The sequence below is a fragment of the Harpegnathos saltator genome, unplaced genomic scaffold, assembly GCF_003227715.2.
Source record: "Harpegnathos saltator strain DR-91 unplaced genomic scaffold, Hsal_v8.6 scaffold343, whole genome shotgun sequence".
NCBI lineage: Eukaryota > Metazoa > Arthropoda > Insecta > Hymenoptera > Formicidae > Harpegnathos > Harpegnathos saltator.
The window spans coordinates 619,164-639,883 of record NW_020230143.1 but is presented as its reverse complement, the minus strand read 5'-3'; the positions used below and the strand labels follow the sequence as shown (position 1 = coordinate 639,883).

The 20,720-nt window shown below is 47.3% G+C and overlaps 1 protein-coding gene across 4 annotated transcripts; it reads right to left on the bottom strand.

Annotated features, from left to right (window-relative positions):
* Nucleotides 1-10,177: 10,177 nt before the first annotated feature.
* LOC105180786 (synaptic vesicle glycoprotein 2B) lies at nt 10,178-18,190 on the bottom strand. 4 transcript variants are annotated; one of them, XM_025300262.1, is made up of 13 exons: nt 18,000-18,108; nt 17,148-17,258; nt 16,808-17,022; nt 16,054-16,110; nt 15,807-15,968; nt 15,576-15,738; nt 15,101-15,222; nt 13,423-13,661; nt 12,336-12,502; nt 12,050-12,227; nt 11,620-11,737; nt 11,103-11,262; nt 10,178-10,743 (listed from the first exon to the last, which is right to left on the bottom strand). In XM_025300262.1, the coding sequence occupies exons 3-13, from the start codon at nt 16,851-16,853 to the stop codon at nt 10,314-10,316; spliced, it is 1,842 nt and encodes a 613-aa protein (XP_025156047.1). In that variant the 5' UTR covers nt 16,854-17,022; nt 17,148-17,258; nt 18,000-18,108; the 3' UTR covers nt 10,178-10,313. The 4 variants fall into 4 exon arrangements, with proteins under 4 accessions (XP_025156047.1, XP_011135567.1, XP_011135405.1 ...); XM_011137433.3 differs by having other exon boundaries at nt 10,180-10,491; nt 10,616-10,743; nt 16,808-17,258; nt 18,000-18,107; XM_011137265.3 differs by lacking the exon at nt 17,148-17,258 and having other exon boundaries at nt 18,000-18,190.
* Nucleotides 18,191-20,720: the final 2,530 nt, after the last annotated feature.

The window sequence follows — 20,720 nt, the reverse complement described above, 5'->3', positions numbered from 1 at the left end:
CATTCAGCATGCCCGATTGTCCGCGGGAAAATCGATATACCGGGGGATGACTTTCCCCTTCTTCTACCCCGTTATAGTCTTTTAATTGCTCTCCTCGTCGACGTTCGATACGAACGACATCGAATGCGCTTTCGATAAATAGCAGCTCCTCCGATGACTTTTATTTTTGCAATGTGACATTTCCGAGCTTCCGCCGCTCTTGTCTAATGAACGAGAAAGAGATACGCGCTCGATTTACACTCAGTGACGCCATGCTCGCGAGTATAAAAAAACAAAACAAGAAATATATATCGCAGACGGGTAAATTTTTTTGCGGATCGTTAACAGCACCCCAGGGGTCGTTACTCTCGGCTAATCTCGGTTGCCGCGTTTACGCAGGGCGGATGCAAATTATTGTCGTGGAACGTTCACTACATCACGGTAAACTAATTACTGCGTTTTACGCGATTCCTCGCGGAGATTCAAACAGAGCAAACAAGCGACTCTTCGACGTATCGAGTTTCGAATTCTTCCGCGAACTTCATCGCGCGACTTTTCTGCCGATGCAAAAACTATCGATATTTATCTCGCGACGATCGAACGCGGCGGATCAGAGCTTCCTTTTCTACTATTGGTTTTATCTACGACTCCGCTCTATTTCCGAATGCATACCTCGCCGTTATTTCTCTTAACGACTATATTTTCTGTGTCCTCGGAGAACAACCGGCTAGTCAATGTCAAATATGTGCAAACGCACGAAAAATTGCCGGCGGTGCGAGTCACGTATTGCTTACGCATTATTACGCAAATGAGATGAATAACGAAGCGCAAGCTCTGCCTGTGACTGGCAAGTCCTATGATTTATCGAGAGATCGATGCGGCCGCGAGGATACCAATGATGATGTCACATACTATTGCCTCGCTGTGCGTCGCAATGTCGCGACAGAGATGCGCTCTCTCTCTCTCTCTCTCTCTCTCTCTCTCTCTCTCTCTCTCTCTCTCTCTCTCTCTCCTCTCTCTTTCCCTATCCTTGTTTTTGGACCAGGAAATGCCAGTGAGTCAGAACGGCGGAATCATCCCCCGGGAAGGGCAGTTCGCTGCCGCTCTCTCTCTCTCTCTCTCTCTCTCTCTCTCTCTCTCTCTCTCTCTCTCTCTCTCTCTCTCTCTCTCTCTCTCTCTTCTCTCTCTCTCTCTCTCTCTCTCTCTCTCTCTCTCTCTCTCTCTCTCTCTCTCTCTCTCTCTCTCTCTCTCTCTCTCTCTCTCTCTCCTCTCTCTCTCTCTCTCTCTCTCTCTCTCTCTCATCCTCTCGCAACAATCGCGACAGGAAAATTAATCTTTTGATGCTCGCATGTACGTTGAAGCACCCCGTTAAAGGGAATTCCGTATCGTGTAATGTTTTTTAAATGTCCTTTATCTTATATCAACGAGATTAACTGAGCGTTAATTTAATTAAAACATTTTTTTGTTTTTGCGTACTAATCCCTTGCAGTGAGAACATTAATTGCTTGACGTTTGCTTTAACGAGCATAAACATCCCGCTATTCCGGGAAAACTGAAATTATATACTCGAAGTTGTCTAAAAGATCGAAATTATATTTGATAGATTTCAAATTTTGTTTAGTTGATATTAGTTCGCTTAATTCATATCAGTTTGAATTGAATTTAGATTTGTTCTTGAATTTGTTGTTACATGTTGCGTACTAATCCAATTTGCAATTTGCGTCGTTGACGACGAATGCGAATATACATGCCGTGAAATAAGATGCGCGAAATGACATATTATTACTGTAGAAAAAACAGGAATATCTTTTCTCGCTATATATACCCAGTTATTTCAAAATGAATTATATCTGACACAAATACCTTTGTCAAGAGTCAGAGATGATTGTGTCAGTAAGGTCAGCTTAACATGCGAAACTGCGAAAAAAATACTATATCTTTGATATAACAGAACATATAACAGAAGTGAGAGAAGTGAGAGAGACGTGGAGATAATGGAAGATGAATTTTTGCCGAAGAATTTCTGGCGCATTTCTCGCCAGTCGAAACAATATCGCGAAAAACAGAAAAAGAAATCAGAAATATTTCGCGAAATGTGGAACGTTATCCCGAAAATTTACGATTATTTATCAACTCGAAAGATAAATGTGCAGTTTAGAATAATAATATTTCCGGGTAATATATTTGAACGTCCCATTCTCTTGATTCAAGCGCCTCGCGATTTTCCGCGGCTTTGTATAATTCTTTCGCGCACTTTCCAAGAAAGTCGATATCTCGATTCGACAATGGCTCGAAGTATCACTTTTTTCAGCCTGCTGATTAATTTTTCCTTTCATTCCTCTTTTCCCTTTCTCTTTCGGGAAATTTTTCAAACCGCACGCGTAACCATCGGACATTCTTCGTGCACGTAGTATCTCGTTTTATTAGCAGGAGAGAGGATCAATTGCCGGCTGTTTCGCACGTGTTATCAGTGTTTACGAGTTGAAGATATTGCGCTTTTAATGACCGCGCGCGGCCGTATTGTAAGCTTAATTTACGATTCGTAACACGGGACACGTTTACGGCACGCGTTATTCAGGTGCTACGCGAAGAAATCGATCTGTCGCATTCCTTTCCGTGGCGGAACTTCTCGCGTGAGGAATTTCCCCGCGCGAATATCCGCGACGGTTGTCCTGATTTTCTCGCGGTATTATCCCCCAGGATAACAACGTGACGACGCGTCGCGTGATTCACAGTCGGCCATGGCATTGGACGTATTTCGGTATTAGGGAGCGCTACGGCAAACGGGCTTGGAATCGCCGACTCGCGCGGGATCGATCGGCGACGGGCGACGTGAAACGTCAACGGGCGCGTCACGACGTTAGGAAGAGAGGAGTCCGGCTGTAAGATAATTTACTATTGTTAGCGCGGTTAGATTAGATCTAACAAACGACGGTTCGAACGGGGATCGATCGACCGAGATCGTTCTCGCGGCCACGCTGAATTGTATCGTCGCGCGGCTCTCCGCATCGCAACGCGAATGTACGTCGCGGAATAAAAATGCTAATCTCCTGAATGACGAGCGAGGTCCGTCGCTGGCGAACGCGCGCGGCGCGCATTGTTTCGGACGCGCGTTCGTGAATTATTCATAGCGAAATAGCTTAGCGGGCTACGCTAAGTTTAATACCGTGCGCGATTCCACCGCGGATAAGACTGGACTCACTGCCCGCGGTATTGTGACCGCGAGAAACTTTGGAAAGCGCGCGATGTTACACCGGCTCGGCGATTTTCCAAGAGCGATCGGCGCGCACAGCTCTTTGCGGAACATATGCAAATCAGATTCGCGAATGTTGCAACAGTTGCAAGGTGTCTTTCTGCTTGCTTGCTTGCTTGTTTGTTTGTCTGTTTGCTTTCCCCTCATTTAAACGTGTGACTCTGATTTACGAGCGAGAGAAAAGACAAATGTCGAACGAAAACTCGCGTCGCTTTCGGTAGTTTTCACTCTCGGAATGACTCTCGCAGCGACTGCGAGCTGAGCGATTGCGAGAATTTCTCGAAGAGACCCCGGTGTGTCTCGTGGAAACTTTTCCTTCTTCTCGCGAAAAGGAACTTGAAGAGAGAGAGAGAGAGCGAGAGAGAGAGAGAGAGAGAGAGAGAGAGAGAGAGAGAGAGAGAGAGAGAGGGAGTGAGAAGGAGAGATAAATCGCCGCGTCAAACCGGTGTTATTTTTCACGCGTTCTCTTGAAAAGCCGAATCGCTGGCGACGAAAGGGTTGACTCGCGCACTCAACTTGGCATTGATGCAAAGCGCTAAACACTCGCGCCACTTCGCTGCGGGAGAATCACATTAAGCTCCCTTCCCGCGTTTTTCTCAGCGAGGAAGACAGACGCCGCGCGACGCGAGGGAGAGAGACAGAGAGAGGACCTCGGGATGAGATAGCGGCGCTCGTCGTCCCACTCTCGGAAATGTTTCAGCGAAAATTAAAACGCAGCTTGCGCGCCTCCCCAGTCGCGCCGTGTAATTCCACCGCGTATTTTTCCCCTTTGCGTTTCATTACCGAGGAACGTCCCGGTTCTCTCGTTTTCACCGCAGGTGAAATGCATCTTTTATATCGAGGCGAAGATTCTCGCGCGCCCGTGTAGCCAGTAATAAATCTCTCGTGGCCATGTTAATTAAACATCCCGCTGCAACGTTTCGCACGCGCCGCCGCATCGTCGACCCGATTGTCGATGGCGACGAGATATTCGCTGCGTACATTTACGACGTACGGATGTCGGGCGCGTTCCTTGCGCCCAATTATTCAATTACACATGTAAACGTCGTACCTGATGAAGACCAGTTCATGAGCATCGGCTAACGATGTCCCCGACGTTCCCGCCAAATTCTCCGTTGCGCTCGCCACGTAAATGCTCATCTTCCCCACCTGTTGTTCATTGACGCGAAATTGATTATGCATATATTTCCGCGAATTAAACATGTCCGCAAGAAGATACTCACCATAAAAATGTAACGGAGAAATTCCTCTGATCCCTCTGATCCGCCGCTGAATCGACAGGCCTCGACGCAGCGCGATTCTGAAATCGCCATTTTCCTAAATTGAAAGATTGATCAACCGATAATAAGTCGTGTTACATAGAGATTCGTCGGTCGACTTATCGTTGAGTCGTACTACAGTCTCGAGTGCTGTCAGCACACATGGTGGCGGCTCGTAGCGGAAAACTTGGAACTAAAGGTACGAGGGTCGAGATTTAAACCCGTTATTTCTAGCGGGTCTTCTCTCGCTATATCGTTTAATGTAAATTACTATAATATTATGAGACTTGAAAGCCTCTCTTATCGGTTATTTGCACTGATAATTAAAATTTGCATACGCTGCACTGTGAGAGTGCTGCATAGAGAGTGATACTTCTGTATCGATATTGAGTAAGTAGAAACGTTAGCGCGTGAGCTCGTTGTTTCAATGGTAAGAGATCGGACCAGAAAGTAGTTCCAAATCTCCTGCCAGGTGCCACCACCGCTAAGGGAATCGCGACGATGAAAGCAACAAAATCGATAAAAATTTCATTTTTGCTTGATATTCAGTAAAGTCATTGTATTTTGTTGACAATGCGGGACGCATCGTCGAGTACGTCAATCACTCGGCCGGATTATACGGCGCGCATCTTGTTCATTTTCATGCGGGATAAAACAATTACGGGAATAACATTGTTACGTGTCATCAATTTGTATTACACACGGCAAACAATGCACATATAAACGCCTCTTCATCCCCGATATGTTTGCCTTTAATTAATGCGTTTAATAAAGCGAGCCGCGATATTCATCGCGATAAAATAATGCGATATAACGCGAGTATTATACGATCACGGGATGAAATAGCGCGTTAAATGTAACGGGGATTAAATCGAAGATAAAATTAACGAAGTTTATCGTTAACGCGCTCGCCCTGTTCAGAGATAATGACGGCCGAATCGTGCTGTCTCGTCCGGAACGTAATTTATGTGAAATCATCTCTTAAATTGTACGTAAAAGGATACAACAAATTGTACTTACGAGACGACATGGAACACCGCCGATTAGCACGTTCAACTTTGAACTTTTGTTTCGTGGGGACCTTTGAGAACGATCGATCGTGTAAGTAGCTTCAGTATAATACGTCTGTCCTTTGTAAACATACTTGCTAAATTATATCTCGCGATCTATTCATTTCTCTCTCTCTCTCTCTCTCTCTCTCTCTCTCTTTCTCGTGATCTATTCATATCCTCTCTTCTATTGAATGTCGAATTTACACTATGTTATTTTGAGTACAAACAGTGCAACTTAGTGCAGCTATGAGAAATCTAATAATCGAGATAAATGTTTCCATCTTTTCTCGATTTCTCTATTTTTATTCTATTTTATTCTGAGATTTCGCTCTGTTGAGATTGCTTCAACTTAGCTGCATCGATTCTTGACAAATAATTAAATCGAAAATACACCGTAAGTACACCGTAATATCTCACAGCGCATAGACGTATAATATCCAGACCGCGCGGTCTCAACGTTTCCCTTTGCTAGAATGCGTCAGAAATTAGAAAGAGATGGTTGCTGTACGGGTACCATTTTGTCTTTTTCTAAAGACGCGTGGTAGAGTGAAGAAGCCTTTGGTGGGGGTGGAAAAGGGAAGGTAGAGGAGAGTGGAACAATACAAGTAATCCTCACTCCAAACATTATCAGAGAAGACAGAATGTAACCCCGCCCCAAAGCATGCTCTCTCTTTCTAATATTTGACGACTTTTCGGCCGAATGCGCGCGGTCTATAGTGATTATACGTCTATGTCACAGCGTGCTCGGCAGCGCTGCGTCGGAAGTATCGATTACTTCGCAACGTCGATCTCTGTGTTATGTTCAAGCAGTGCACGAATTCGCGCTGCATCTCCTTTTTTGGCGTGCTCAGGGCAAGCATAGCGCGCGGGTCATCGTTGGAAGTACCGAAAGAGTAAGTGTCGCGCATTCGTCGGAGTGAAATACCGTCATCGTACGACTGACGAAAGTGCATATTTCGCAGGACAGATCGTCGAGAGTGCCGGCTGACGACCCACGCTTTCCTCGCGTTACGACAGTTCAGAGTTGAAATCGCCGGTGATTTACGCCGTCAAGCCGTCGCGAGGAGGTCTATTATCTCTAGGAATGCCGAAGTGAATAAGTAAGTTCTCCCGTCGGCGTCGTCTCGCAGCAAAGTATCATAAAATCGCATAAAGTCGCAGCACTGTAGAAAGTATAGAACGTGCATTGGCCGGAGCGGTCGGAGGTATCGCTATAAAATCGTTAACATATCCTAGAGATATTCATTTCGGAGTCATTTCGGGCTTCTCGTCACCCTACACGGCGTGATGTCTGTTTGGTGGTCTCGGGCGGGCGACCGCCCGAAAACCGTCCATCTTGATATTTCGAGAATCGCAATCGTTACGAGATATGTGCCTACGTTCAGTGTGCATGAGCGGCCATTATGACGCGACGAAGCGGTTTTTCTCGGGAAGTGTCCGCTCCGTGTTTCTCGCAATTTCGACTCGCGCTCGCGCGTGTCTGTCGTTGTTCCGGGAATGAGCGTTGTGCGTTTGTTTCAACGCTACGTCGTCGAGTCGCTGGAATCGCCGCCGAACCGACGAGTGCCCCGCGATCGAGTCATCGTGAGAGATGATGACGTCGGTTAGAACAGATTTGTCGCGTGGTAGCCATTAGGAGTGCGGATATTCATACTGTGCTTCCGATTCATCAGAGAGAGACGGCCGCGTGTGAATCGTCGTCGGGAGTCCCGCAATTGAGTGAGTGATGGGATGTCGCGAAGCGACCGTGTCAGGAAGTCTTGGGGAAACGAGTCGTCGGATGTTCGTCACGTTACGGCAGGTCAGGGTTCTAGTCGCTCCGTTCTCTGCGCGTCTTTCAACTCGACGCGAGAGGACAGCTGGTGAGTACCAGAGAGGTTATATAGTTCCCCCGTGTGAGATTTTTGCATGTCGTGTCACACAGTGCATTCGCGAATTCGAGTGAAACGTCGGACAGGATCGACAATGAAAACAATCGTATCGCCTAGAATTACGGGTGGAAACAAACGATCGAATAAATTGAAAATTTCCCGTCGGATATATATGGAGCTTAGTCTCAGGCGATACTATTATCATGACTATTGTCATTGCACAAATGAGATGTTACCAAAGACCGACATTCACGTATGGCACTTTGTGTGGTTGTTAATATTTGAACAGTTAGTTTATGATAATACGGCACTTGTCATTTGCACATCTGTCACTTTTCAATCATTCGTGGCTTCTATTTCTACAATGAGTAATCGCAGCGCCATGCGGTTTTCATGGATCATCTTTATTTCATACCTAGATTAATGTCTTATTACACATAATTTGTTAACTTATACTTCATGGTACATCATTTTCGCATCGATCTATGTCGACCTTTCGGCCTTCTGTTTCTCAATGACGCGTAACGTTATTAAATCGTTAAATCGACCGTAACGTTGAGTCGACGTGGTTAAGAGCGCGGTTTACGAATTATTGGAAAATATATAAATATGTTCCGAGCAGTACGAGAAATTCTGTGAAAATTTCTAAACTCCGATATTTTGAGCAACGTCTCAATTTGTTTACTTCACTACGGTTGCTACTGTTTATTTAACTAAAATGAATTTTTTGTGTATGACATTGCCCTTCATAAAACCGGTGTAAAACTAAAATCCCTGCAAAATCCATCGATATATGATGACGGCACTCGTGTAGTAGGACGTAAGTATGCGACCTTGGTCTCAATCTGTCCGGCTTTGTTTTTCCACTTCGAGAAGCAGAATTATTTGTTTACCCTCGATCAAGGACTCTAGAACTACATGAAGAAAGGAGGCAAAAATCTGGCTAATTGGTGAGTTTCCACGAAAATGAGGCACTAATTTTACACACGCTATCTGTTGCAATTAACACATTGTCTTCCGCATGTTGTAATTTCCAAAATTTTAGTCCTCCTGAGGCGGCAGTCGGCGCGGCATCCGTATAAGCCGAGAACGTATGGAAAGCCTTTAATCCCAGCGGAGCATTAAGCATTCTTCGGGTCGCGTTATCCCGCCGAGCCGAGCTCGGCCGAAAGGGTTAAGTGACGAATAACTGTACGGCTTACCTTAATTCCGTGCGGCGGTCGTTCTATAGTATATCGCGCGCGCGCGCGTGCGCCTAAATCGGTAGAAACTGCCAAAAGCCTTGCCTACGCGCGTATCTACGCGTAGTACGCGTATGTACGTACGTTTGTACATTTGTACACGTACGTGTTACATATTACGTACAAGTTCGGATGTTTATGCTGCGGGCGAAAGCAAGGCGTAGCGGAAGTAACTCTTGCAGTGGCAATAAGCATGCGCTATGGTTCCCTCATGCATATTCGGCAGAGGTAAACTTTGCTGCGAATTCGCCCGGCGGCTTCGCGCTGGTAGTTTGCTCGCAGCTACCTAATTAACTATCGCGGCAAATAACTTTCGATAACCCCGATTACGCGGGGAGGAGGAGGGCCTCGGCTTACGCGACACGTGCAATCAACCTGTCGAGCTACCCGCCGCGAGGCGAGGTTCTCTCGCTGTTCACCTTCAGGTTTATGTGCACGTCATGTGAACAGCGGCGGCGGGAAGGGCGGAGCAGGAAGGGAAAGGGGGTTTCTCTCTCTCTCTCTCTCTCTCTCTCTCTCTCTCTCTCTCTCTCTCTCTCTCTCTCTCTCTCTCGTTATCGTTGCGGGGCGACGAGGAGGAAATTTTTGAATAATTCCAAACGATTCGGAAAGTGCCAAACGCTTTCCAATTCAAATGCGACTTTCTCGATTCCGTCCGCGGGCGAAACTAAAAGCAGCTCTCGTCTCTCCGCTAAGAGGATGTAAAGCCTGAAAATAGAAAAGCGCGAGGATGCCGGCCCTCGCGCGCGGGCGCGCGATGTAAAATGCAGATAAAATAAGAAGGTTGGTTACTCCTAATGCTCTAGGACGTAATCCAATTACAGCGCGCGACGTTCAAACAATAGAAAGACCTTGGGTGGGGCAGTTTAATAAAAGAAACCTGCAAATAGAAAGAAACACAAGTGTGAAATCTGCTCGGGCGACTCAGTCTTTCGCCGCGTTTTCTTTCGCGTTTCGCCCTTGTCCTTATCCCTCCTGTCCGGAGTCGAGGGAGTAACATAGTGACACTCCAAGAAACGCGTCGCCAAGTGCATACTAACGTGCATACAAACGAGGGACGACTGTTAAGGACGCTTGTCGGAATTAAGGACGCTATCCGGTAAAACGGTATTTTCCCCGTCGTAAGGAATAACGTTACACTCGTGCCTGGTTTCTCGTTGCCGATGCCGAGAGCATTTACAGTTGTCGTCGTCGTCGTCGTCGTCGTCGTCGTCGTCGTCGTCGTCGTCATCGTCGTTGTCGTATCGCAGTGTCGAGAAAAGATTTCCCCACGCAGTTTACACGGAACGTTTACGCAACGCTCGCAAGTGCTCGTTTCGTCGTACGTTGTGAATTATCATCGTCGCGTTGCTCGGGTAAAAAGCGACGAGACGTCTCGAAACGATCCGAGAAGCGCCTGCCAGAGCCTGTGGAGAAGTGAGAGAGAGGGAGGGAGAGAGAGAGAGAGAGAGAGAGAGAGAGAGAGAGAGAGAGAGAGAGAGAGAGAGAGAGAGAGAGAGAGAAAGAAGAAACGCGACCGTAGAATTGTATAAAAAAATTATATCGCAACCGCTTCGCCGACGTAAGGGTGAAGAGGTGCGTGCACTTTTATTCGCCGCTGTGTCTCATTCCGCGTTACATTCTCCTCTCGATAACGGTACAGCTCCTTTAGAAAAATATCACAGCCCAATCGCGAGAGCCAGCTGTTCGCTTAATGAAACTTTCAACGATCCTAAACACGCCGATCCCCGAGTTATTGCGTTGTCCTCCCTCACACATCGGACCTGTTCGTTTGCGCGAGTTTCTTCGGCGAGTCTCTCACGGGTTGCGGGAAGAACAGCGACAGGCAGAAGCACACTGCGAAAATGAACAGGTGAGAAATCAGATCGGGAAAATCCGTGGAAATCCATGTTAAAATATTCGATTAGACTCTTCGTCGGGCAAATGAGGCCGCTGCACGTGGCATGCGCGTTAATCATACCGGTGAAGAGGCAGCCGAGGCCGGTAAAGGCGACGATGCACTCGTCGCCTAGAAGCGCGGAGAAAATCAAATTTCCCACGATGGCGCCGATATTTCCAATCGTCACGAGAACGCTGCCGCTGGTAGCCCTGCGAAAGATTCATTTCCGTCGCGCGGATGTATTTATCTCGGCTCACGGCCCGTATCCCCCTTTCTCACGCGTTAACGACGTAGCTATGGTAAAAAGGACGAGTGGAAAATTGATCTCTCGATAAAATCCGAGACCAAGATGCACGGTGCGCGCACTCTCTTCCTCGCGTGCGCGTGCTCCATGTGGTTGCTCGCGGTGCAATTAATTTCTACGTTACGGAAGAGAGACGCGTGAGAGCGAGAGAAGGAGATAGGGAGAGAGAGAGAGAGAGAGAGAGAGAGAGAGGGGGGGGGGGGAGCGAATGAGGAGGATACGAGCGCGCATCAAAGAGACGCGCTTATATTCGCGTGGCATTACCTTAATGGGACGGGAATAACGTCGACATTCACCGCGGTAACGACATTACCCGCTATTCTTGTCGTCACGATAACCGCTGCCGCCAGCGTCAGCATGTACGGCGGAGACTGCGCCCAATTTATTCCGAAACTGCTTGCCACCGATATCAAGAAGGCCGTCACTGCAACAATGGTGTTGTACCCGTTAATTTACGGATTGCTCCCCAGAGGTGGGATCGCGAAAACAACGCTTAACCACTTCTGCGCGGCGTATAACTGGAATACGAACACAGGGTGTCCCCGAACGTGTGCGGCCTTAATTTTCATGATGGTCTCCCCAGTGAATTTGAGAACCGGTTTTTTTGTCCGAGACGAGAAATGTTGGCGCTTCGCGAGTATCACGCGCATTGAATGCGGCGGGAAAGAATCATCGTTTTGTAGGGACTCGTGTAACGCGCAATTGTGGTTTTTTCGCGAGACGATAATAATTACGTCGCACGGGGGAAAAGGGAGAAGAGAATAACGCAACAATGTCTTACGCATTACGATCTGCTTGCGAAGCTTGGTGTTCATGATGAATCCGGCGAGGAACGAGAACACGACCGCCGACGACGCGATTATGGTGGAATTCTGATAGACCACGGGATTGATCGTCCACTGAAAATGCAACGTCGCAATTGTTATTACGTGAATCTGTCGTTTACGACAGGATAGCTAGCGAAGTTCGTCATTTGCGGCTGATTAACGATCGAACCAATTAAATCGGCATCGTTAATTGAAAACGTTACGCTCTTGTTAAACGAAGTGGCTAACAATCACGCGCACGAGCACGCGCGCGCCTTTCACGGGCCTACATTCTCTCTTTTCCCTTTTGTTCCTTTGAGTTCCTTCATTACGTCGCGCTCGTGCTCGGGTCGAGCGACGAGAAAGACACGCGGTTCGTGTTGACCTCGTGCGGCTATTACCGACCTCGAAGCACGCCTCGTCGAAATTCGAGCAGTTCAGGTAACGACGGCCCGGTAAAGCCGCGCGTCGCTCCAGCATCTCGCACATAGTCGGCTGCCTCGTGCCAGGTGTCCAGTTATCCGCGTCGAAGTTGTTGAGGATGATGAACATATGCGGCACCCACAGTCTCATCGTATTGAATCTGCGCAAACGATCGAAACGCCCGTCATCGTCCTCAGTCCTCCCCGGTGGATCGCGATCTCTCCCGATTCGCGATCGTTATCGCGTCGCCCGCACGACGCCAACTTACCCGAGCATACTTCCAAATTGGAGGAAACTTACGAAGCAGAAGGCGGGCAGGTAGGCCGTCGACAGCAGCAGCTTCGTGTTGTACAACGAGACGCGCATCTTCTCGAGACTCGCCTCGAGCACGGGACGCGCCGATTGCGTCTTTTCCGGCGCCAGCAGCGCCCTTATCTGCAACGAAAGAACGAAGGCGGGACGATGAAAGGCGCCTCTGCCTCTGCCTCTGCCTCTACCGATTCGCCCGGTGAATTATGCGTTCGATTTGCCGCGACGGTATCTCAATGTATAACGCGTGGTATTGCCGCTCGCGGCAGAGGAGACGGACAAATTTATCAAGCGTGTTTGTTCGTCATCGAACGCGCAAAATAGAGATTTATCGTCCGAAGACGATAATTTACAGTAGAAGAGAAAAAAAGAAGGCGCGAGAAAGACGCGGCAACACACACCCCTCTTCTACCTCCCACCTCCGTCCGCGACTGTTTTCATTCGCCTGAAAAATGCGATTTGCGTCTTTCTCTACTTCCGTTTCCGCTTTGCCCCCTCCCACTCATTCCCTCACTTCCATCTTTCTCTTCACTGGACGTGCCGTAAATAAAACGTGTCGTTTGTATCTAGCGGAGGCGCTATGAAGTCGCGGAGGATATCTCTCGGCCATTTGTTAAAGCCCGAAACAACGAGTCCGCTCGATAAGCGCGCCCGGTTAAAAGATAATAACGCCCTCCGAATAATGCAATATCGTTGTTGCCCGAGCCGGGGGGCCGGGAGAATGAGGGGTGTGAACTCCCTTTCTCTCTCTTTTCCTTTCTCTCTCTCTCCCTCTCTCTCTCTCTCTCTCTCTTTCTCTCTCTCTCTCTCCCTCTCTCTCTCTCTCTCTCCCCCCTTTCGTCTCCTCTCGCCCTTGCCCCGCTCACGCGAAAATCCTCCGTCAAAAACAGCGCTGAATGAACGAGATGGATTGAGCGGAGGAGAGAGATGGATTCGCGGCTGCGGCCGCTATCAATCGTTAATGAATTCGGTTCGAAATCGGCACTCGGGATGAAAAATCGAATTACGCGATGAAAGTTGAATAGTCGCGGAATTACTCGGCTTACCGGGAACATTTCCGGGGGTTGTCCGGTATTCATGCGGTACATTCGCCTGAGTAAGCTCAAGGCGGCGTCCGACCTGCCGATCGACATGAGGTGCTTAGGGCTGTCCGGCAACATGGCCGACATAATGAGGCCGATGACGTGAGGTATCGAGCAGATCAGCAGGTATATACGCCAGGAGTCGTAGCCTCGTCCGAAGATGTCGATGTACCAATCCAACGACAGTATCGTAAAGCCCAACGCTGTCGGGTCGCGAACGTGTTTGATTAACGGGCCGGATTAACGAAGGCGCGTTAAAGGGGAGGCGAGCGTGTTCCTACGTCCCTATATTTTCTCTTGTCTGCTCTCTTCTCATCTCGTCGGGTTAATTCTTTGTCCCTCGAGAAGAGGTTCCTGCCGAGGTCTGCCCGAATTCTCGAGCTTTTCGCGGAGAATCGTCGCCCTCGTGATAGACGACAATATGGAAAGTCTTAATCGGGTGAAAAGTTTGTTCGGGCAAAAAAGTAACACGCGCCGCTAATGCCGGGGAAATTGAGATATCGTATACGTATATCAGGAATGTGCACACCTGATGTGAACCTGGCAAACAACTTAATAAAAAAAAGAAATTTTCAATACGGTTCGATTGTATTTCGTTTGTAACTGTTTGTGTCACTTTTTGCTTCATTTGTATCTCAAAGAACAAAAAGATAGGAGCAGGAGAAAAAATTGCCAGCAAGCAAGTATAAAATATCCGAAAACAGTCAACGCCATCCGAACGAAGGAGAATCGTTTGTACCCGTCTGTACTTCTCTTCAAATCGTTTGTACCTCAAGGGGACCGGAAGTACGAAAATAACCTTCCGACATATTTTGAAGATCCTATACTTCCGGTTCCTTTGAGATACAAACGAAACAAAAAGTGGTATACAAACAGGCACAAACGAAGTATAATTGAATCGTATTGCGAATTTTTTTTTTTTTTTATTATTAAGCTGTTTGCCAGATTCACGTCGGTAATATACACGCATGCAAACACACACGTACACCGTCTGGCGCATCATGCGGCTAGAAAGCGACGGCAAATAATCTTGGAAGTAAATTAATTAACTTCTTGTAGCTTGGCGCGCTCGATATCTCTCGCATTCAGCTGGAACCAGTCGGTGCCAATGTGATTCATCGCACGCGTTGTTAGGTAAAGTTCGCTGGTTATTACACACAGGACTCCGCGATAGTGACACGTAATCTAGTTTCGAACTAGTTCCGCCAGCCCCGACGCTACGACGAACTGTAGCGAGTTGCGCGCGGCGGGATCCCTTCTGGATCCTTTTCGCGAGCGTGAGCCACTCTCGGCGCGACGTCTTGGTCGCGTTTAAATGCAAGTCGATTTCAGCATGTGGAAACAAACGATCGTCATAGTAATAATACTAACAATAACCATAGATGCAAAGGGGAACAAAGTAACCGCGGCTGCAAATCAACGCGAACACGTTCGTTGCGTTTCCCTGAGATTGACGTCTCTTTCTTGCTCGAAATGTTTCCTCGGAAGGTTTCGCAAGGTTTCGCATTCTGTCCTGAATGTAACTCGAAGCCAGCTCTCGCGCGTATTCGCGTTTATTCGTAACGGGTAACGCGACGTCGTTATTAATAACCGCGATGCATTGCGAAAGACTTATCGCGCGATCGCGCGGTCGCGTGTCTACCTGCCGGCATGATGTTCGCCACGGCGAAGAGGAATCCGGCCCACGTGGCGAAGCGCGGCTTGTACCTCGCCGAGTGAAACTCCGTCAGGTACGTCATCACCATCGCCAACGGGCCGCCCGCGCTGTAAATCATAGATGTGCGCGTTACACACCGCGCGTATCGGACCGTGAGGTTGCGAGGGAGGGGAAAGGAGATCGCGATAAGCTTTTGGCGGTCGAGCTTGCTCGCGCGAGAGTCCCGAGGAGAAGCGAAAGAGAAAATGCTCCCGTGTCCCGTTAGGACTCTCGGGAGAGAAAAAATCGGCAGTAAAGTACCCTTATTAATCAGTGAAGCACCGTTGAAAGTTTGACAACACGAGTATCCTCGTTGAAAGAGATTTCTCGGCCACTATGCACGTGAACGCGTTCGATTGATTGACTTTCGTGTTTTTCGCGGAAGAGAAGGAAAATAAAGGGAGAAAGAGAGAATACTCACAGAACACCGCTGACGAACTTGACTAGTAGAAACACATAGTAGGATTGCACACCACTGCTCAAGATGTTCAGGATCGAGTCACCCAACAGCGCGAGGATGAACAGTGTCCTCAAGCCGACGTAAGGCGTTATGTAGTCCCATATGAATGCGGTCATTGTCATAGCTGGGGAAATTGAGTCTCGTGAGAACTCGAGCGCGCCGCGTCGGTTGACTTTAATTCGCGTCTCGTACCTACGTAAGGAAACGCGACGAGGACACCTTTCCGGAAGAACGTGAGCTCGAGGTCGCATTCGGCTGACGCCAAGATGAATGCGCCGGAAGTAGTGTCGAAAACGGCGGTCCACGCGATCGGTAACGTCGCGAGCAGCAGCAGCACGTTGAACAGTCCATAACCTGAAATAATGAAGCAGCGAAATGCGAGAGTACGAGAAACTGCTGTAAGTTTTGACGGTCACGTCGAGAAAAAATGCGGTCTTACCGGTCGCGGAGATGGCTTTATCGAAGTCCGCGGGTTCGTAAGTATTATCTGCATTATCTGAAAAACGAAGAAAGCCTTCGTGTGTTTTGTGTACGTGAACGTTACGTAATGAACGGTTAAAAATATGATATCGGAGCGTCCGGATCAGTAGACTGCGCGTTGCTTGCGAATAAAAATATCCAATTGCAGTAAATAATTTACATAATTCACAAGCGATAATTTATATATAATTTGTAATTCACAATCTATTTATCAAGATACGTCCACGCACACTTTAGTGAAAATACAGTATTTTCGCTTGTTCACTTGTCTTTGAAACTTCAATTTTTCGCACATGCACGTAACTCACACCCATGCGGATTATGCACGTTGAAATCGCGCTGAGTGAATTTCCATATTGCTTCTGCGACTCTCGATATCGATGGTCATATTAGACGAAAATAAAATTTATATCTCTACATGTGCGTAAACAAAAATACATACTCAATTCGCGCATCAATACGCACGCTCACAAAAACGCTATTCGAACCGTCGAGCTGTGCAAGCCCGATGCATCAACGAAAACACCATGTGCAAACAATTGGCGGGAGAATTCCCTGCGGAAAACCCTGGAACTTTTAGGTCGCGGAAAGCTATACCAGTCGTCAGCGCGCGTGCACAAATAAATTACACGATCGTCCGGAAATGCCGCGGTATGCCGGCTCGGGCTCGGTACCGTTGGGCGCATTTCACTAAAAGGGCCGAGTGTTCTCACCGGTTATCGTGGCGATCTTGTCATTGTCCCGGTCAGTCGCGAGCATATCCGACGCGGCGAGCTGAAGAGGCGACTGCGCTCGACGTGATGTAGTCCCGCTTCCCAGCACTCAAAATAGAAGCCCGTCGTCGTCGTTGTCGTCGTCACCGGCGCTCGACCTCGGTGGCGATCTCGTTTGGCCAGGTGTCTCTCGTGCCGCTCGGCCGTTGAATTCTCTAAGTGCCGAAAAAATAAATTTCGCCGCGGTGACGGATCGTCGGGGAAGTGCACGAGGTTCACTATGCACAGAGAAGCGGCTGAAGCCCGCGCACCGGCGATTCAGATATGCATTTTCTTTTACCAACGTGATCCGCGGCTGACTTCGGCTCTACGAATACGATTTGATCGGACTTTGCAGAAGCGCGAGCGAATGAGCTCTGGCCAGCTTCCCGCTTCGCGATCGCTCTGTAACCTGCCAATAAAAACGGGTCAAACGATTCAATTGTCAGCCGCGTCTCAGCTGTTCCTCATTAAACGAGTCCCGACGTCTTTAGGTCTCCGCGACATCGTATCGATCGTATCAACTAGATTGTTTTTTTTTTAACGCGCTATACTTTTTATAAGAATAGCTTCAATCACGTAGGGCGAGTACCGAGTCTTTTTGATTTATATCTTTTTTTTAAATGATATTTCTTATAAATATAAAATTAATTAATTTATACTTTCATACGCTTTTATATATTTTTATGCTAATAAGTTTGCAATCTTATTTATATTGAAGTCCGATAATATTTTTAATTAAAATTAAAGATATCTCTTGCGCTTATTATGATAACACAGATATTTTTGAATATAGCAAATGTGGCTCAGATAAGCGTTAATTTGATGTAACGCAATATTTAAGTCGTTTAATCTCAAATTGTACGTTTTATCTCTAATTTTACGAAATCTGGCGATATCCATCAAGATCGTTACCGTTAATACCGAAAATCTTGCCGCGAATAAAAAATATCACGTACCGTAAATTACGTGTCAGAGGAAATGATATGGAATTACGAGATACAGATACTTCTTCCGTTGTGATTTCTCTCGTGATCCTATGACGATAAATGATTACAATCACAGGAACTACGATACGATCCGAAAGATTAAATAATTAAAAACTGGACATGACGTACTTACTGTTTTATTTATAGAGATTTCAAAAGCTTACTTCTCGATAAGATAATCAAGCTCTCTCGATAGCGCCAAGCTTCTCAGCGTTTAGTCCGCACAGCTTGATCAATCAACTCAGTAAAACACACATAGTGAGAATGACTGAATAAACATACACTGCACTATATATACACATATTCAGCGGATTTTTATCAGTACATGTTTGGAATTATCTGCCCGATGTTCACTCACATTGATAACGTATTCACTCGGACCCGCGGCACTTTCGCAACGTGATATTCACCTTCGCGATTTTCCGTCACAGCCGTGAGAAGGGCGAGAACATTTCTATCGGAAGCGCGCGAAAGGGAAATAGGTTCGCATTAAAACAATGGCGGAGGGTATTCTCGGGGAAATGTGTGGGATCGACGAAAAACTCGGAGAAAGGTGCAAACAGGCCCGAATACAATCAGGATAGAACTCAGAACGTGAAAACGAGCGTTGATCAACTTATAGACATGACGCGACGCGATTCTCCGTTTCGTCATCACGTGAAGAAGTAAAACTTTGCGGCGGCGTGCCACTTATCGCGATTAACATTGCAAATACAGTCACCGCGTAAATACACGCTCGCGATTCTCGCAAATTACTGCACGTGTGCGCGTTGACACTCGCTCGCGCATTCCTGTTCATTACGAGACGTGTCCTTAACTGTCGAGATATGGTTTCAATCAATGTGACGACGGAAGCAGTAACGATTGCCGCGTGTAACCGATACGCTTGTTCGCGCGTGGAAAATCTATCGGATCTCGCCAATTGAGCCCGCCGAGGAGAACAATGGGACTCGTCGTCGGACGTCACATTTTTAGGCTGCAGTCTCGCAATTATCCCGATTGACTCTGCAAAATCGCAGTGTTGCTCTCAAACTCGCGCGTTTCACAACGTAAATAAATAATAAATACTAACGCAGGTCCTCTCTTCTTGCTTTTCATACTTCGTGCTACAACACCTGACGGCAAATCCCAGTTAAAATTCAAAGGGAACAGCGTACCATCCCTTATTCCCTTTGACGCAATCCTGTGGCCCATATCGTTCCAGTAGACACGTCGAGAGAACGCGTTATTAATTTAGATAATAGCTGAGCCGGGGTAAAAGGCGATTTTTCCTTTGCGCTTTTGCCGCCGCGAAGGCGGTCATGTCATTTCCCGCGTGCAGACATACGCTTTACGTCGGCAGAAACGGAAATGGATATTTGATCCGGTGGTGTTACGCTGGCCTTTGGTCACCCTCCTCTCTCTCTCTCTCTCTCTCTCTCTCTCTCTCTCTCTCTCTCTCTCTCTCTCTCTCTCTCTCTCTCTCTCCTCTCTTCTCTCTTCCTCCTTCTCTCGTCCTTTCTCGCTTGCTCGATGTGTCCGACTCAGTTGACAAGAACACGAGAGTGCCACTGAGTTTAAACTGGATTCGGAGTTCTCTCTCTTCCTCCGCTTTCCGACCAGTGATTTTCGCTTACCGGCAAGCTATACATACAAATTGCCGCGACACGTGGGAAAAGCTTTCGCGCGAGGCGATCGAGGTGTTTTCGCTATCACCGCGTTTTACAAGCCCGGGATCAGTCTCGTGTCCGAGCGCAAAAATACCCATTCTGAAAATGAGACAATTCATTTGCAATCGTATGTTATTTTGATATCTTGTTTTATTAGATGAAGCTGTGGAACGAATCTCTTCAGCTCCCAAGAGAAAATGTTTAATATTCTTTAACGTGGATTTCCCTCTCTCTCTCTCTCTCTCTTTTTTTTACCGTAGAATATATACGGACCCAGAGTATCTCCTCTGCTTTCGTTATAATGATAATGATACGACGAGAGATAACGAGAGAAAATATTTCGCGCTTCCAGTTTTTTCATTAGCGAATGGAATTGACAAGATAAATAATTGTTTAACCGATTAATTGCGTAGACGCAATCAACGGGAGAATCGATTCTGTATTTTACGCGAGGATTTTATCTCGACTTTCTTTTATCGCGATCTTCCCGGTGTTTACATTGAAACGTTCAGAACGGCGGAGTTTCGCTCGCTCGCACGAGTTAATTGCTACGAAACATAACTACCGACTATAAATGTTCGTGGTCTAGATAAGCCGATAACATCGTTATCGCCCCGTCGAAATACCCTCCCGCTAATATCGGACAGATGCTCGGCGCAAATAGAGGCAAAACTGATCGCGGTGAAAAAACGTCGCGACTCGAATTTCGACACCTGATAAAACACTGACGATCTTTCGACGACACGGTCGCAATTCGTCGCAAAAAAAAAAGAAAAAAGAAGAAAAACTGCATCGCTGCGTCATCCAGCGTCGTGTCGTTCGTATGCATTCGTTGCTGTGCTCGAAATCCCGGAAGAATCATCGTTCGCGCAGCGTACGCACCCGGTGGGAATCACGCACTTACAACTTACAACACCGTGTCCGCCGCGTATCAATAATGACGATAACGCACGTCTGCGATATAGCGATAATCATTTTTTCTCGTTCCTATCGGATTATCGAGAACAGGTAGATTCTCATTCGTAGTTCCAACTCGCGACGGCGACGAAGAAGTCGTTGCCGTAAAAAAGCACGCGGCTTATTCCGAACGAAAAAACGCTGGATGGACATTCTCGCGATATTTGTTGTATCTATTGGAGCGCCTGCTTTCTCCCCTCCCCTTCGATCTTTTTTCAACAGAGCGCGGGAGAGAAGATAATATAAGCATGATAGAACCGATATCTTGTTTAAATACGA

Excerpts from the sequence above, each read along its gene's own strand:
- LOC105180786 (XM_011137265.3), bottom strand. The coding sequence starts at position 16,853 with ATGCTCGCGACTGACCGGGACAATGACAAGATCGCCACGATAACCG. Across the intron at positions 15,969-16,053 it reads TAAAGCCATCTCCGCGACCG|GTTATGGACTGTTCAACGTG; the intron begins GTAAGACCGCAT and ends TCATTATTTCAG. Across the intron at positions 10,744-11,102 it reads GTTATTCCCGTCCCATTAAG|GGCTACCAGCGGCAGCGTTC; the intron begins GTAATGCCACGC and ends AATCTTTCGCAG.